At 43.7% G+C, this 17,446-nt stretch overlaps 1 protein-coding gene across 4 annotated transcripts in view; it reads left to right on the top strand.

The window, feature by feature from the left end:
- ANAPC15 (anaphase promoting complex subunit 15) overlaps positions 1–17,093 on the top strand; it is a 46,265-nt gene extending 29,172 nt beyond the window's left edge. For all 4 annotated transcript variants that reach the window (XM_030196819.1, XM_030196811.1, XM_030196827.1 and 1 more), the window contains exons 3-5: positions 8,312–8,371; positions 9,656–9,793; positions 16,568–17,093. In XM_030196819.1, the coding sequence (XP_030052679.1) occupies positions 8,312–8,371; positions 9,656–9,793; positions 16,568–16,615 (246 nt within the window). In that variant the 3' untranslated portion in view covers positions 16,616–17,093. The remainder of the gene's footprint in view (positions 1–8,311; positions 8,372–9,655; positions 9,794–16,567) is intronic.
- Positions 17,094–17,446: the final 353 nt, after the last annotated feature.

Below are 17,446 nucleotides of genomic sequence, written 5' to 3'. Positions count from 1 at the left end.
TAAAACCTGGGAGCCTTAACATCTTTTTTTTTTTTTTTTTTTCTTTGCCTGTGCCTACATCAAAAGAAAACGATAGTATGTGGGAACTTGCTCCTTTTGTTTTGTGGATTGCATTTGTATATTATAAAAATGCGTAAGGTGTGAAATGAGCTGGAAAGGTGAACCTGTGGTGTACGAAGGAAGGAAGTCTGTTACTAAGGGGTGGGTATGTGAGCTGCACACCTAGGAGGTAAAAAGGGGTCTTAAGAGGCAGAATCCATCCTGGCAGATGGTGCTGGAGAGTGGGGTGGGAAAAAAAGAAAATAAAAATGTTACGATTAAGGTTTCACTGTCCAGAGAGGAGTTGAAAACTTAGATTAGTTACGTTGCACTTGAGGAGCACTACTTGATTGGTGCATAAATTATGGCAAATTCTAGGCAGTCTATTTTTGGTCCGTTTACTTGTTAAAACATTTGCTATACATTAATATCAGTAAAATAAGCTGCAAAGCACACAACAAAACAAAATTAAGATGTATGATTACAAATTTATGGTTTGCCTTGGGAAAGTTAAAAAGGTCCTATCTCACTATTGTATAAATATTTTAGGGGTTTTTGACTTCAAGAAATTTTAATTTTATGGTGGAAAGGGATATAGGGACGGAATTTACCGGGGGGGAAATGGAAAACAATATTTGTTGAGGTTAAGAAAAAAAGCATCCTTGTGTGTTAATCCAGGAAAATGTCTATAAAATAGTAACTCAGTGGTATTGCACGCCAGAGCGTTAAAAAAAAAAAAAAAAATTCCAGATGCCTCCGATCTGTCTTGGACGTGTAGGGAGATGGTAGGGGTCATTTTTACATATATGTTGGGCATGTGCAAAGTTAAAGGATTTCTGGGCAGGGGTAACTTGGGCATTATATGGCTGGATAGAAATGGGTTTTTGATGCCACTCCTAATTCTGTTTGTTTGGACTGGGAAACAGAAGAGGATTACAGTGGTAGCGACACTTAGGGGCGCTTTTATCAAGCCGCAATAGGGCTACCGCTGGCTTGTTGTGCAGCAATCCAGCCCTACCAGTGGACTCCCAGAGCAGCCTCCACCACGCATCTTTTCCTCCCAGCAGGTTTTTTTTTTTTTTTTGGTCAAGTGGCAGGGTTGTAAGTGCCCGGTTACTGCCGGGCCCCTTACCACCTCCTAAATAGGAAGTGATAAGGACTCCCCCAGGAAATGGCTATGCGACAAGTGTTTAATTCAATGCATAGCCCTTCAAAAAAAAAAAAAAAAAGCCTTTTTACTGGCAGCAAACCCGTTCACCGATGCCACCACACTTTTACCACTGTTGGGTAAAAGGACCCCTTAAAGCGCTCTGGGTTGGCAGCTGCAAAGTGTGAGATTGCAACATTGATTGAGACCCTCACTCTTTGAATGGAAACAATGGGTGAAACGTTTGCTAGAAATGTACAAACTTAGACGCAGAAAGAAAGATCTTTGTGCCAGATTCAGGGATGATTGGGCCAAAATCCAAGAACTGTTGAGAGGGTGGGGGGGGGGGGGGAGTTTATTCTTCATTCTTTTTACTAGGAGAGATGTACACAGAATAAACCTCTGCGTGTTAAAGGGAAGAAAGTGGGTTTGTTTGAAAGTTGTAAGAGAATTTTTATATTTGTGCCATTTCCGTGTTGATTGTGAATTTGCAATTGTTAACTCAAAATGTTGTTCTTGATTTACTAAATAAACAAGGCCTCTTTTACCAAACCATGCTAGCAATTCCCAGCACGACAATGCTGACAAAGCCCATTCACTTTGAATGGGCTTTGTCGGCATTGCCACACGAGAGTCGCTACTGTGGGTTGGGGGCCAGTTACGTATACACTGCAGGCATTGAAGGAGAATGGGTAAAACATCAGAGGGTCCAGTATAAGTCAGAAACTGAACCCCGCCTTGCTTTCAAAAGTGTAGCAAAGGGCTGCAGGTACTAAACACCACAGAGAGGAACAAACCCTGAGGAACTCCAAAGAAAAATGGTTTCCACACAAATGGACAGCCCTTAAAAAGAACATTCTGTTAAAGATTGGAACCAGGCAGACAGGGCTTCTGAGCCCTAACAGATATAGTTGAGAAGCTCTGATTTAATGTGTCAAACTGTGGTTTGGTGTTGCAACCCTGAAACCTGCATTTGGGGTTGGGACTAGAGAGCTGCACGGGGACGGGGTTCGCGGGATTCCCGCTGGGACGGAAGCAGTTCTGCGGGCTTCCCGTGGAAGTGTAAGCTGCACCTGCACCAGCCTCTCATCTACCGAATACCAATTTCTTTGAGTGCTGTCTCCTCCTCTTCTTCTTCCTTGCTTTAACAGCATAAATGTGGAAAGTCTTCCATGAAGGAGGTGGTAGAGTCACAAATGATGACGGAATTCAAAAAGGTGTGGGATGAACACAGAGGATCTCTAATTAGAAAATGGAAGTTATATAAAAGCTAACCTTAAATGGCTGCATGTGTGTGGATGTGTCAAGTGACGCTTAGATGGCGACTCTGGCTGTGATGAACTAGGGCTGATACCTGGCAGACTTGTATGGTCTGTGTCTCATACATGGCAATCTGGTGTAGGATGGGCTGGAAAGGGCTTAGACAGCAACTTCAGTGGCTGGAACATGAGGACAGTGCTGGACAGACTTTTACGGTCTGTGTCCCACAAATGAGAACATGAATAGGCTGGAGTGGGCTTCGATGGCAACTCCAGCAGTTGGAACATAAGGATGGGGCCAGATAGACTTCTGTGGTCTTTGTTCCAGCTGTATGTCTGTTGATCACCCCACCCCTCACCTATCCACACCCATCCTGTTAGAATATCAATGATATGCTTTGATGTCCCCATGCATACCTCCGACCCACCCCCATCCTCCCACCCTGTCAGACTGTCATAGTAATGCTTGAATGTTTTCACTTATATACACTGTCAGCTAGCGCATTTGCTTATTTCCGATCTGACGAAGAAGGGCAACCTTCGAAAGCTAATCAAGAAATGTTAAGTTATGTCCAATAAAAAAGGTATCATCTTATTTTCTTTTCCATGTTTTATTTTATTTGATTTCTATTGATAACTTCCAGAAACACGAAAGAAAGACCATAATCAAGTATATAATATCACACTCGTTGATTTAATGATGAATTGATCATGAGTGTGACTATTGCTGTCACTTACTATGTTACTATTAATCCTCTTTGCTCCCAGACTGGTGCACAGACCTCAGCTCTGACACAGGCACAAGAATCAGATGTCACCTGACCTACTGGCTCGTGCATGTGGCGACCTCTCAGCACACACTGCCAGTGAATCAGAGACAAATCTTACATGTGTGCACCAGAGTGTTCCAAGTTCCAACTTCCGTTCCTTCCTTGCCTACAGTACTGTGGCTCAAATCCAGAGAGAGACTGAGGGAGCTGACTGGAATTTTCTTTTATGTACCATTAAATTCTTACGGGGATGGGTGGGCATGGGTTAAATTCTTACGGGGATGGGTTAAATTCTTGCGGGGACGGGTTAAATTCTTGCGGGGACGGGTTGGGATGGTTTAAATTTTTACGGGGATGGGTAAGATTCCAGTGGGGACGGGTGGAGACAGGTAAGATTCCAACAGGGACGGGCGGGGATGGGTAAGATTTCTGTTCCTGTGCAACTCTCTAGTTGGGACCTGGGTGAGTGCGTCATAGGAAGTCATTGTTCTGCACAACCTGGGAGTCTTGATTTCTGCAGTCACACAAATTGTGGTTGTGTCTACAGAAAGATTGGAGAGTGCTGCATTAACTCATTCAGCTTTTAATTTTATCAAATGCAGAGGGGATGTCTATCTAGTAAAACCAGTAAAGAGTTGTTATACTCATCCATCTGTCAACAAGCATGGTCAGCAACATCTAGCATCAAGGTTTCTGTGCTATGGCCTCCATAAAATGCATTCCAACAAGGATTTAATACTACTACTACTACTACTTACCACTTCTATAGCACTACAAGGCATACACAGCGCTGTACACCATTCACAAAAAGACAGTCCCTGCTCAAAGAGCTCACAATCTAAATAAGACAGGTAACAGAACAACTAAGAGGTAAGGGGAATTAAAGAGGAGGGGATAAAAGGTACAGGGCAAGTGAGCAGTGGTTAGGAGTCAGAAGCAGTGTCAAAGAGGTGGGCTTTTAGCTTGGACTTGAAAACGGCCAAAGATGGGGCTAGACGTACATGCTCGGGAAGTCTATTCCAGGCGTGAGGTGCAGCAAGGTAAAAGGAACGGAGTCTGGAATTAGCAGTAGAGGAGAAGGGGACAGACGAGAGATTTGTCAACAGAACGGGGTGCCTGAGGGGGGGTGTAGGGAGAGAGAATAGTGGAGAGGTACTGGGGATCAGCAGAGTGAATACACTTATAGGTCAGTAAGAGAAGTTTGAATTGAATGCGGAAATGGAGAGGGAGCCAGTGAAGTGACTTGAGGAGAGGGCTAATGTGGGCATAGCGATTTTGGCGGAAAATGAGTCGTGCAGCAGAGTTTTGAACTGATTGAAGAGGAGAGAGATGCTAAGTGGGAGGCCAGTGAGAAGCAGGTTGCAGTAGTCTAGGCGAGAGGTGATAGAGTGTGGATGAGGGTTCTGGTGATCTTCAAAAACTCCATGTTGTAAAACAAATTCCTATGTCAGAGCAAATTTTAAGTGGACAATAACTAGGAGTAGGCAGGCTCTTCGTCTTCAATAACACGTTTGGGTGAACCATTGCTCTTTTTTTTTTTTTTTTAATATTTAATAAGAGATAGTTTCCCAGGTACACTCACAAATTAGTAAGTGTAACCGGTAATTGGGAAGACTGGGCAGACATCTATAGTCTGTTCCCTGATCGTGACTGAATAGATGTGGATGGGCTAGAGTGTAAATTTTAAGGGGCTTCAACGTTGGTTTCAGAACATTTAGTACAAGAACAGTGCTGTGCAGACTTCTATGGTCAGTGTCCTGAGAATGGCAGGACAAATCAAACTCGGGCATACATATAAAGTATCGCATACCATGTAAAATGAGTTTATCTTATTAGGCAGACTGGATGGACGGTATAGTCTTTATCTGCCGTCATTTCATTCATTTCAAGAATCTCCATGAACACCTATGATGTAGTTGTTGCTATTCCACTTTTATTATTTTCTTGGGCATGTGCAAAACATCCAGCATTTATCGCAAGACCATTTTGTGCATGTGCTAGGAACCTTCTCTACTGAGCTGCACGTGGACTTTCCACATACCTCATTTGCATGCAGTTTTCTTTGAACATCGATTGCTGTTCCATGTTCGGTAAGTTCAGCAGTGGCTATACAGGTACACATATATTAACAGCGACTTTTGAGCATCAGCCTCTGAGTTTGTTTCGGCACCAAAACCATCCCAAAATCCAGGTTTGGGTTGTGTCTGAAAGTGCCAATGCATTTTTGGCTGAAACCAAAACACCCCTGCCCCCATGAGCAGTCTGTGCCGGTGATGGTGCCACCACCAGAGCTGGAAGCCCAGGCCAGCCCTCCCCCCCCCCTCCCCCCGAAGAAATCCTCCCGGGCCACCCACTAACTCCGCCTTCACCTGTAGGCCCTCTTTGGGCATCCATTTGAAAATACCTGGTGGTCTAGTGCCCTCTTCAAAGCAGAAACAGTCCTGAGTTGCTTCTCTCCCCCCACCCCTTCAGGCTACATATTCAAAATGGTGGTTATGATTCCCACAGAAGCATCACAAGACTGCTGTAGAAGGTCACTTGGAATTGGATCTGCCATGCACAGGAGCAGTCCCCAGTCACTCCTGCTGATGCCATTTCCAATCTCAAAATAGTAGCTGCAACCTCCTCCAGCAGTGTCAAGAGGGTTTGCTCCTACTCCAAAGAGGCCACAAGACCACCAGGGATTTTAGAAGGTAGGGCCTATGGAAGGGGGGGAGGGTGAAGTTGGTAGGTACCCCGGGGGGAATGGATTTTCTGTTGGGAGGGGTACAGGCTTGCGGTGGGGCTACAATTTTGTTTTTGGCCAGTTCTGAGCAACGAATGTGAGCTGCATATTCGGTTTTGGTGAAAACCGAAAAGCACCAGCTTTGGTCACCCTCTAGATGCTTCCTGTCACGCTTGAACATCCAACCGATAATGTTTGACAAGCAAATGGAGGGTAGACTCAATCACCGCTCTGCAAATATCCAGAGAAAGCACCAAGCCATGTTCTGCTCACAAAGAAGCCTGAGCTGTTGTAGAATGTGCCTTTGTATCTTCAGACTCCTGCCTGCCACTGAGCATGTAAGCTGACGTTATTGTCTCTCTGATCTACCTGGCAATTGTAGCCTTTGAGACTGCTTGTCCCTTCTGTCCTCCAACCAAGTATAAAAAGTCTACCTGACATATGAAATTCCTGCGTCTGCTGAAGATAACAGTGCAATACTCTAACATCCTGACTGTCCTCCCTGGGACGCACTAGAAGAGTGAGGTGGAAGGGAGAAACCACCTTCGGGAAGGGGGAAGGCACGGCCATAAAAAGGTCTTTGAGAGTAGAACACTTTAGAGGTTCAAATAGTGCTTTGACCAAGACTGTTAAGATTCAGATCCCACAGATAAATAACGTTCCGAAATGGAGGACACAAATGCTTAACACCCTTGAAGAACCAGAAAACATCAGGATGAAGAGACAACAGCTGACCTTGAATGGAAATTCTAAAAACTGTAGTTGCAGCTTTCCGTACTTGAAGAGAGGACATCACTAAACCTTTATCCATACCATCCTGAGGAAAATCTAGTACCTCTGCAATAGAGGCTTGTAACCAATGAACTTCCGTGTCCTCACACCAATCCTGAAAAATTCTCCAAAAAGTAACTCTTCAGCTACCACATGCTCTCAAGTAGAGAATGACACTGGGACCTTCAGTAACGATGGAGACAGATCCTAGGGGATGGGGTAGGGACAGGGACAGATCCCACAGCGACGTGGCGGGGATGGAGACAAACTTTGTCCCTGTGTCGTTTTCTACTTTTTAATCCTGTTAATGAACTGGACTTTATTTATGTTTGAGTAATGCCTACAACAATATTTTGATTTTTTTTTTTTTTTTTTTTTTGGGGGGGGGGGGGGGGGAAGCTGACCACAGCTAGCAAAATTTGCATGGGGGATCCTGTACATCCTGTACACCTTCTAAGAAGACATATTCTATTGCAGGAATGACTATGGAAGACAGGAAAGCTAGATTGAATCCTGAGATTATTGATGACTTCTTATTCATCCACAGATTAAAAATTCATAACAGTGCTTCATAGGGCATTTTTCTCCCCTCTTGGGCATACAAAATGGGTTGTATTTTATACCTCTGGACATTTTAACAGTGTGAATTAGGATTCCACAATGTAGATCAGCTATTGTTGGGGTTGGAAGGGTAGAGGGTGTTGGTGGGAAGGGAGGTTGTTATAGCTGCTCGTTGTTGTTTTCTATTTGTAATTTATGCACAACAGTTGCATAGCATATTGTTCCTTTTTAATAAAAAGATGTAAATATAAAATATAAGTGTTTGAGGCTTTTGCAGATGATGACAGAGCCCATGGGGATGGGACGGGGACAGAAGCTGTGAGGATGGAGACAGGGTCTGCAGGGATGAGGTAGGGATGGAGACAGGGTCTGCGGAGACGGGGTGGGGATGGAGACAGAACCTGCATGGACGGGGTAGGGGATGGACACAGAATCCATGGGGACGTGGCAGGGATGGGGTCAGACTTTGTCCCCATTTCATTCTCTCAAGGACGAAGCTGTCATCTGCTGAAGAGACAGAGAACCACCAGTGGGCTCTGGGCTGAACAGGTGTTTATTATGACATCACTCAGTAGTTCTCAGTCTTCCATCTACTGGGAGGAGGAGTAGCCTTATGGTTAGTGCATTGGCCTGACAACCAGGGAAAGTGGGTTTGATTCTCAGTGTAGCTCCTTGTGACTGGACAAGTCACTTTAACCCTCCATTGCCCCAGGTGAAATATAAAGTACCTGTGTATAATATGTAAACCACTTTGGTTGTAACCAAAGAAAGGCAATATATCAAACCTTATCCCCTTTCCCTTTCCTTTTATTTTGTCGGGAATGGTCTGGAGAGAAAAAGAATGCCTTGTACTGTGTTAATAAACTAGAAAGGCCATGAGTCCCTAAAACAGCTCCTGAGGAAAACTCAGATACAATTTTTCTGTATATACGACACATCGCACTGGCTAGCAAACCTGTTACTGTTTAACATTTCCTAACGATAATAGTATGTCTGTAAGCAGTAGGTTTTCATGGTTGTCCTTTCTGTTTATTTGAAGCTCCAGAGTATAGCAGAAAAGGACAGCAATTTGGTTCCAATTGGAAAACCTGCCTCTGAGGTAAGCAGTCGGAATCCTTCAGACTTCCTCCATAGAACTTGGATCTGCTTTGCACCAGTGGCGCTGGGCTTGTTCCATGTGTTGAAGGGAGTAGGGGAGGGGAAATAGATACTATTGGGGCTGGTGTGGAGGAAGTGGTGGATGCCTCCTGTGGCGGGTGGTGGGAAGCATGCTGTGTATTGCACCACGCTGACCAGGAGCAGCGCCAGTCATTTGGCACTTCTAAAAGCATTTTAATACTTTTCCTGTGCCAGGGCCTCTTAAGGAGCTAAGGAAGAAACTTTGAATCCCCTTTTCTTAAAGTTTTATTTTCATTCTGAAAGAGAAGTAAATGTTGAATGTATGTTTTTTTGTTTTTCAAGCCCCTGATTAGCCACTGTTTAAGCTGGGCTGCTGCTTTGCTTATAGACATGAGAAATCATGACTAGTAAGAATGAGAGACCAGAGCTTAGAGAATTGGGTTTTTGGAACTCAGGGTGTCTCATTTAAAAAGGAGCATACCTTTTTTTAATTCAAACAAATGTAGTAATATAAAACGTCTCAATGTATTTGTTTAAAAAGGATAAGAGATAGATAGAGGGAGGGCTAGAGCCACACACTGGATAAGTTAGTATGTTGAGAATAGTGGATAGTATGAGTGCTTTGATGCCAACTCATCATTTGCTCAGGATTGCACATCCATTCCTAGCCAACTTTAAGAGCCACTCTGATCTGATGAAGTGAAAGTTTCTATTGGAGCCTGCACCAAGTGATTTTACTGCATGGTATTGTTAAGAACACTAGGTTAATCAACTGGCATAGTGGCATCATAATAGCTTTAATCCATCAGCTGGTAAAATACCTTAGTAACAGAGCAATAACTTATGTTGTTAGAATGCAGAATGCCTTTGGACTCGAGAATTGTTGCTATGCCTCTAAGTAAAGCTTATTGGCAATAGTACTCTGCCCAATTTTAGGAAATAGGACAGCCATTGTTGTGACCTAAGCACCTTAAAGCATTCTGGGAGCTCTCACCTTCTGATTGTACCCTTTGTACTCACAGTATTCAGTTTTATCCTACCTCATTTGAGTATTGGACCCTCCCTACGTTAAAAGGGTTATGCTGGAAGTGGAGAAAGTACGAGACTGGTAAGGAGCCAAATCAGCTCTTGGGTTCAGAGATCCTGAGACGTTTCTTCCATGTTGTCTCTTGGGAGGTGGGGGATGCTTAAAACCCATGACTGTGTTTTGAAACTTCCTCCCTTGTCATGTAAGTGCTGGTGAAGTTTGTTTTTCCTGTATCAGCATTATGATGAGGAGGAGGAAGAAGATGATGAGGATGATGAAGACAGTGAGGAAGACTCGGAGGATGATGAGGACATGCAGGACATGGATGAGATGAATGATTACAACGAGTCTCCGGACGATGGAGAGATAAATGAGGTGCAAATGGGGCATGTGAATAAAAATGCATTCATTTGTATAAGACTGTACTTGTTCCTGGTGCTGTACTGCTGTTGTAAGCATAAAAAAAATTCGACATTCATAGCAACAGTACAAAGCCCCAGTTGGCATTTATGCCGATGCTAAAGCAACCATGCCCATTTTTCATATGTATACCCTCTAATCCAGCATAGCAAGCAAAATTGCTGGTCAGAGCAGTTCTTCCAGTTGGCCCAAAATGACCTGATTTACATACACTGCATTTCAGTCTCATAATACTGCTTGTCTACCATTACCCCTTCTCCCTGCCCTTATTGAGTACAGCAGTGTTACAGTAGTAATATCTAACAATGTCTGTTTGGGGCTACTGGGGATATTAAGCAAGGGCAGCCTGATCCATTTATCACACTGCTAACTCTTACGAATAAACATAACAAGAAAACCTGCCACAAAACAAACACGTGTTGTAGCAACATTCAACCTGTCGGATCTGCAAACTAATACCATTAGTGCAATAAATGTAAAACTTGGCCTCCTTGCTTTCTGCCAGCAGCAAAATTAGATGTATAAGGCTGAGGAAAAACAAAGGCTGTTAATGCTGGTAAAAGTGGGATATGTGAGAGAAGAGGCTGTAGACAAGAGCTTGCTCTCCCCTGGCAGGTTTTTTTTTTTTTTAATTTAAACTAACCGTTGAATTTCTGAACTAGGTTCCTGTATCTACTGTAACAAAAAGGAGAGGCAAGTGGCATCTTCATAGACTAACCAATATATTGAGCAATCTGAATTCAAGGTCCAGAGTCCACTTTGTCAGATGCATGACACCATCACTAGGCCTGAATAAGGACAGTGAATTCATGGCTCACTTCAAATATGAATGGACAAGTATTTTGAGGTCATCCTGTCTTTGTTCTGTCATTCATCACAATTGTCAGTTAACTGTGCTATGCTGCTGGTACCATTCCTTTTTTACATCGTGCCCTGCATTTTTTCAGCCTCCCTCTCCCATGCATCTTCATCTTATTTGTCTTTTATTATTTATATGGTATATGTTATTGCTTGTTTTATATTATCTATGTATTTTTTGTATCTGCTTAGTTTTTAAGCAGGCTATAAAATGCCTAAATAAAATATATTTACCTACCCTTCATGCATCTGCAGAAATGGACTCTGGTCCTCAAAGGTCATGCCTCAATAAATTGATTACATAGTAACATACATAGTAGATGACGGCAGAAAAAGACCTGCACGGTCCACCCAGTCTGCCCAACAAGATAAACTCGTGTCATTTTTTGTGTATACCTTACCTTGATTTGTACCTGTCTTTTTCAGGGCACAGACCGTATAAGTCTGCCCAGCACTATCCCCACCTCCCAACCACCTGCCCCGCCTCCCACCACCGGCTCTGGCACAGACCGTATAAGTCTGTCCTGCCTCCCACCGCCGGCTAAGCTTCTGGGGATCCCTTCCTTCTGAGGAGGATTCCTTTATGTTTATCCCACGCATGTTTGAATTCCGTTACCGTTTTCATCTCCACCACCTCCCACGGGAGGGCATTCCAAGCATCCACCACTCTCTCTGAAAAAATACTTCCTGACATTTTTCTTGAGTCTGCCCCCCCCCCCCCCCCCTTCAATCTCATTTCATGTCCTCTCGTTCTACCGCCTTCCCCTCTCTGGAAAAGGTTTGTTTGCAGATTAATACCTTTCAAATATTTGAACATCTGTATCATATCACCCCTGTTTCTCCAGGGTATACATGTTCAGGTCCGCAAGTCTCTCCTCATACGTCTTATAACGCAAATCCCATACCATTCTCGTAGCTTTTCTTTGCACCCCTTCCATTTTTTTCACATCCTTCACAAGATATGGCCTCCAAAACTGAACACAATACTCCAGGTGGGGGCCTCACCAATGTCTTATAAAGTGCCACCTTCCTCTGTCATCTTTGTTATACCAGTCTGAAGGTTGGCCATCCTTTTTAATTGTAATTACTGAAGGAGGGGGGGGGGGCAGTATACATACTTCACGGTGAGTTGCTGTGTACAGTAACCTTAGCCATTCACCTTCATTTATGAGAACTCCACTCCTCTCATTCAGGAGCAGTGTGACTAGAGAAGTTACTATCAAAGCCTATAGTTGTGTATGCTGTCTTGCAAGGAAAATAAAAGAGAGGAATTTATGCCCGCCTTTCCAAATAATGCTCAAGGCAGCTTATACTGCATTTTTAATATTCAGGTATAGTAAGTTTACAATTCAGGTGAGCTTCTGAGAAAGTGGCATCTAAAGTGACTTATCAAAGGTGATCTGGAATTTTTAGCCTGCGCTCTAACTCGTAGATCACACATTCTTTCTTCAGCGATGGTAGTTTCTGTAGAATAAAACTGCCGTTCCATCTAAGATGCTGTTTTCTAAAAAGCAGCCACTATATTGTTGTAGCATTTGGGCTTGATGTTTTCATGGCAGAAGGCTTGAAAATGCAATTTGCCCAAGAAAGCTAATAAAATTGTACCATTATATTCGATAGGGATAATTGTCACAATTTTTGCTAAAGATAACAGCAGAAAGTCCAGGAATTTATAAAGGAAGAGTAATGTCTATACATTGTGGTAAGTCCATCTCAATTTACTACTGATGTTTGGACAGTTACATCTTTGCATATTGTTTTATTTTTGCTTGGCTTGGAAGATGGATGGAAAGTCAAATAGTTCTGTGTGCCTCTACAAGAGTAGCTTTTGCAGGTCTTTTTCTAAATAAAATATTTGTTTCTATATAATTATCTAGGTATTCAGCAGTAGTAGTAATAATAGAATATATCACAAAACAAAGAAGATTTGTCATAGACCTATTATATTTATTTATGTTATTGTTACATTTGTACCCTGCACTTTCCCACTCATGGCAGGCTCAATGCGGCTTACATGGGGCAATGGAGGGTTAAGTGACTTGCCCAGAGTCACAAGGAGCTGCCTGTGCCTGAAGTGGGAATCGAACTCAGTTCCCCAGGACCAAAGTCCACCACCCTAACCACTAGGCCACTCCTCCACTGTTGCTGCTATTTGAGATTCTACATGGAATGTTGCTATTCCAACATTCCATTTAGAAGTCGGCCCTTGCAGATCACCAATGTGGCCGCGCAGGCTTCTGCTAGTGGAATAGCAACATTCCATGTAGAATCTCCAATAGTATCTATTTTATTACATTTGTACCTCGCGCTTTCCCACTCATGGCAGGCTCAATGCGGCTTACATGGGGCAATGGAGGGTTAAGTGACTTGCCCAGAGTCACAAGGAGCTGCCTGTGCCTGAAGTGGGAATCAAACTCAGTTCCTCAGGACCAAAGTCCACCACCCTAACCACTAGGCTACTCCTCCACTGGCAACAGTCCATGTAGAAGCCTGCCCTTGCAGCCGCGCAGGCTTCTGTTTCTGTGAGTCTGACGTCCTGCACGTACGTGCAGGACGTCAGACTCACAGAAACAGAAGCCTGCGCGGCTGCAAAAGCAGGCTTCTACATGGAATGTTGCTAGTGGGATAGCAACATTAACATTCCATGTAGAATCTCAAATAGTAGCAACAGAATCTCAATAGTAGCACCATTCCATCTAGAATCTCCAATAGTATCTATTTTATTACATTTGTACCTCGCGCTTTCCCACTCATGGCAGGCTCAATGCAGCTTACATGGGGCAATGGAGGGTTAAGTGACTTGCCCAGAGTCACAAGGAGCTGCCTGTGCCTGAAGTGGCAATCGAACTCAGTTCCTCAGGACCAAAGGCCACCACCCTAACCACTAGGCCACTCCTCCACTATATTGAGAGAGAGTTTTAAATTCTCTTCCATTTGATGTTATGAGCTATGTCAAACCGTGTTATGCAAAACAGGACTTCAGTCTGTCACTGATGTGTGTTGCGCCTACCAACGTTATGCTGTGGCCCAGCTCTCTTATCCCCACAGCCAAACCTTCTCTGTACCTTACCCTCAACAATGAGTCCTCCCAGCCCCTCACACAATGCTGCCCAGTCCTCCCTGTACTTCTATCCTCCTCACCATACATTCCCAATTCCACAGGCTGCAGCCCTCCTAATCCTACACACACTGCAGCTTTATCCCACACTGTGTGCTGTGGCGATGTGTTCTACCTCTCTCTGGAGTTTTCTTTCTTGATGTGATAGTCTGTCTTTAAAAAAAAAAAAAATGTTATCTGATCCCTGTAAGGTAGAGTGACTAACACTAAGTGGGGCCTGCACAGCACTCTGGCTTAGTTTATCCTGAATTAAGGGCCAATGCAGAAAACAGTGCTTAAGTGCTGCTGACAACAGGCAGGTGTCCTGCAAAACAATTGCTGCCTTTACAGCTCATTGCCAAATGTCACTCTTCCTGTCAGTGCCTGAGCCATAATCATCCATTCACCTAACTCTATAAAAGCATTGCCTATTGATGTAGAATTTCTATCGCAGTAACCAAAAAATGAAAAGCTCACTATACGGCTAAGATCACCAAAGCACCCAACACTGGCCACTAAGATCCCTCACTACCGCACCTACTTCCTTGGAGAAATTACCTTCAGCCCAATGTCTTGCAAAGTTTTCAGCCCCAGGTACCATCTCCATCATGTCAGGTACAGTTGCTGTACCCTGTAGCACTTTTTCTCCATTCAATTTGCCGACTGTTGCAGAGCTAGGTAAAATCATCGAACCTGTGAAAACAACTACCTCACCTCCTGACCCTGTTCTGTCCCCTATACTTGATTTCATTACTTTTTATTCATATCCCTACTACTCCCATTCTGTTCTACTCCATCGTCTGCACTCTTCAGGGCCTTTCTGGTACCACAATGTAATGTTTCACTTCCTATCAAAACAGGAATACTCCTGTAGCTTTTCAAAACTCATCCTCCGCTCCATTTAGTCCTGACTTAGGCATTCCACATGGTTCAGCTCTTTCACCTGCGCTTTTCAACATCTTTCTGGCTCCTCTTCTGACTTTGGCTCAGACCCTTGAGTTCGCTAGGTACTTCTATGCAGATGATATCCAAGTTCTCTGTACTCTTGATACATGCACCCCCATAGATGTATTTCGGATAAATGAGAAACTAACTCAGATCACAAATTGGCTCCAGGAACACAATCTCGTCTTGAATCCCACCAAATCAAAGTGTATTCTCTTTTCTGGTTCAGGCAACAAAGCATTACCTACGTCTGTTCTTCTTTTCAACACATCTGTTCCCCAGGTTGACACAGGACATATTCTTGGTGTCCTCCTAGATTCTTCTCTCCAAATTTCACAGGTTGTTCAGTGAGCATTCTGCAAACTCTGATTCGTTCTATTCGTTCCCTGATTTTTTTTTCCTTCTGCATTTAATATCCTGGCCCATTCCTTAGTTATCACCCAGCTAAACTACTGTAACTCACTCTATAAGGCACTCAGGCTCAAAGAACTACATCGTCTACAAATTCTACAGAACACTGCAATTAGGCTTATCGTCAACATTACGAAATTCAATCATGTCACCTCACATCTAAAAGATGCTCACTGGCTGCCGCATGCCCACCATATCACCTACATTTGGCTTTCAAAGTAATGATTTCTGGGAAACCTCTGTATCTCTCCCATCACCTTATTCCATATAACCCTACTATAACTCTTAGTTCAGTCCAACAGAACCAGCATGTGGTCCCCAGTTATCATGATACAATCCATGAACATATAAGATACTGTATTTTCTCTGTCCAAGGCCCCCAGTTGTGGAACGCTCTCCCAACATCTCTCCGCTTGCAGACCTCCTTAGCTCAATTTAAGGCTGATTTTATTTCATGATGCTTTCAGTTAATTCTTTCATTTTTCTCATTGGCACATTTGGCTTGGGATAAGTCTTGATCCCATTGGAGTGTTACTCATGTCTTTTCCCCACCTGCTGTCCTATCAGTTTTGTAGTTCTGCCTCCCCCTCCCCCCCCCCACCCCTTTCCCCTCCAACTGATGTCCTTTCCTCACACTTCTCTATTACTACTGTATGTTTGTTTTTTTGATTGTAAGCCACCTTGAATGCCCCCCTTAGGGCAGGATGATAAGTCTTAAACTTGGAAATTTGGTGACATTTAAAAAAAAAAGTGCCTATGGACTGCACCACCCCTGATCTAACTCACCTTCCGCCTGGCTCACTGCATCCCTGATATTAAAGTGGCCCCCCCACTGGGACCAGGACCAGCTCTGGCACTGGGACAAGCCAGCCTCCCTTCCACCAGAACCTGTTTCGCTTAGTATCACCCCTTCCCCCCCCCCCCCCCCTCCAAAACTTTTTTAAAAACCCTCCCTAGTATCACTTACCAGACCCCTTTCCAAGGTCCCCCCCCCCTCCCCCGGACCTAACTACCTTGCCTCCAGGGTTCTCATCTTCAAAATTGTGGACCCTGCCCCAGGATGCTGTGCACTAATGTCTACCGCAGCACTGCAAATCCCTTTCAGCATACAGCGTCCATTAACAAGCAGGTAAACTGCTAATTAAAGGCACACTGTAGTCCACAATAACTTCTTCATCAGTCTGTTAGTGTTTGGATGTTCAGGGGATACATTTGCATAAGATATGATAGAGTTACTTGCTCTTGCATTTGTTACCCTGAAACCTGCTTCACATGTTAATGACCCGATTGCATTAATTAACAGAAACTAAACCACATCAGCAAAGGATCCTAGGGCTTGATAAGCATCAGTCTATAGGGCTAGCATTTCTATTGGAAGCTAATTTTCCCTCCATAAATGTTTTTTTTTTTTTTTACAGGCGGACATGGAAGGAGCTGAGCAAGATCAGGACCAATGGATGATCTAAATGAGGTTGTTATGGTGTGACTTGTCGTGGCTGGTTAGGCTGAATTCCTGACTCCTTGTAGAGAGAGCCCAGGACCACTTTTACGGATGGTGCTGCTGTAAGCTCTAGTGTTTGAGACTCACCAGGACATCATGGACAGATGAGCAGGGGCCCTTCCTTTCCCCTCTCCACACACCTTCTAGCTGAAGGTCTTGAACAGTTTGACTTGTTTTATCTCCTGAATTGTTGGTAATCTTTGGCTTCACGGCACAGACAGTTAATGAAATAGAGTTGGGAATAAATACAGAGTTTGAAGTAAAGGGGGAAATTGAGAAGTCGTGCCAGTCTTCAAGAACGCTGTTAGGTCCTGCAATAATGGGCTCTGTTTTCCGTCTTCTGTATGATATTCAGTTGTTTAATATTTCTGGTGCTCTTTACCCAGCAGATTGTGGTTTCAATAACTGCATAGGTTTCCTTTTTTTTTTTTCTGTCATATACAGAAGTAACAGATGAACCCTGTAGTGTGCTCACATTCTGCCCAAAATCAGTTGGCTTAGAGATTCAACGCTGTTTTTAGTACTGACATCTTTTTATTCCCACTGCTAAAATCGTTCTAGCATCCCCAAAGAGTGGTTCTGGCATCACTCTGGTATGGTAAACGCTTCCCCTCAAAAATGACTTTTCATCCCAGTATTAGGCTGCTGCCACTAATTCTTTTGCGTGTTGCTCCAGTCCTTTTGCTGCTTTCTCTTTTCTTCTGTGACCAGCCACTAAAAATGATCTGTTTCCTCTATGGAGCATACTGAACCCCGTGTAGTTCAAATAGAAGCTGTTTGAACTGCATGGGTCTCG

The sequence above is a fragment of the Microcaecilia unicolor genome, chromosome 1, assembly GCF_901765095.1.
Source record: "Microcaecilia unicolor chromosome 1, aMicUni1.1, whole genome shotgun sequence".
Classification (NCBI taxonomy): Eukaryota; Metazoa; Chordata; class Amphibia; order Gymnophiona; family Siphonopidae; genus Microcaecilia; species Microcaecilia unicolor.
This window is presented reverse-complemented; position numbering and strand designations above follow the sequence as displayed.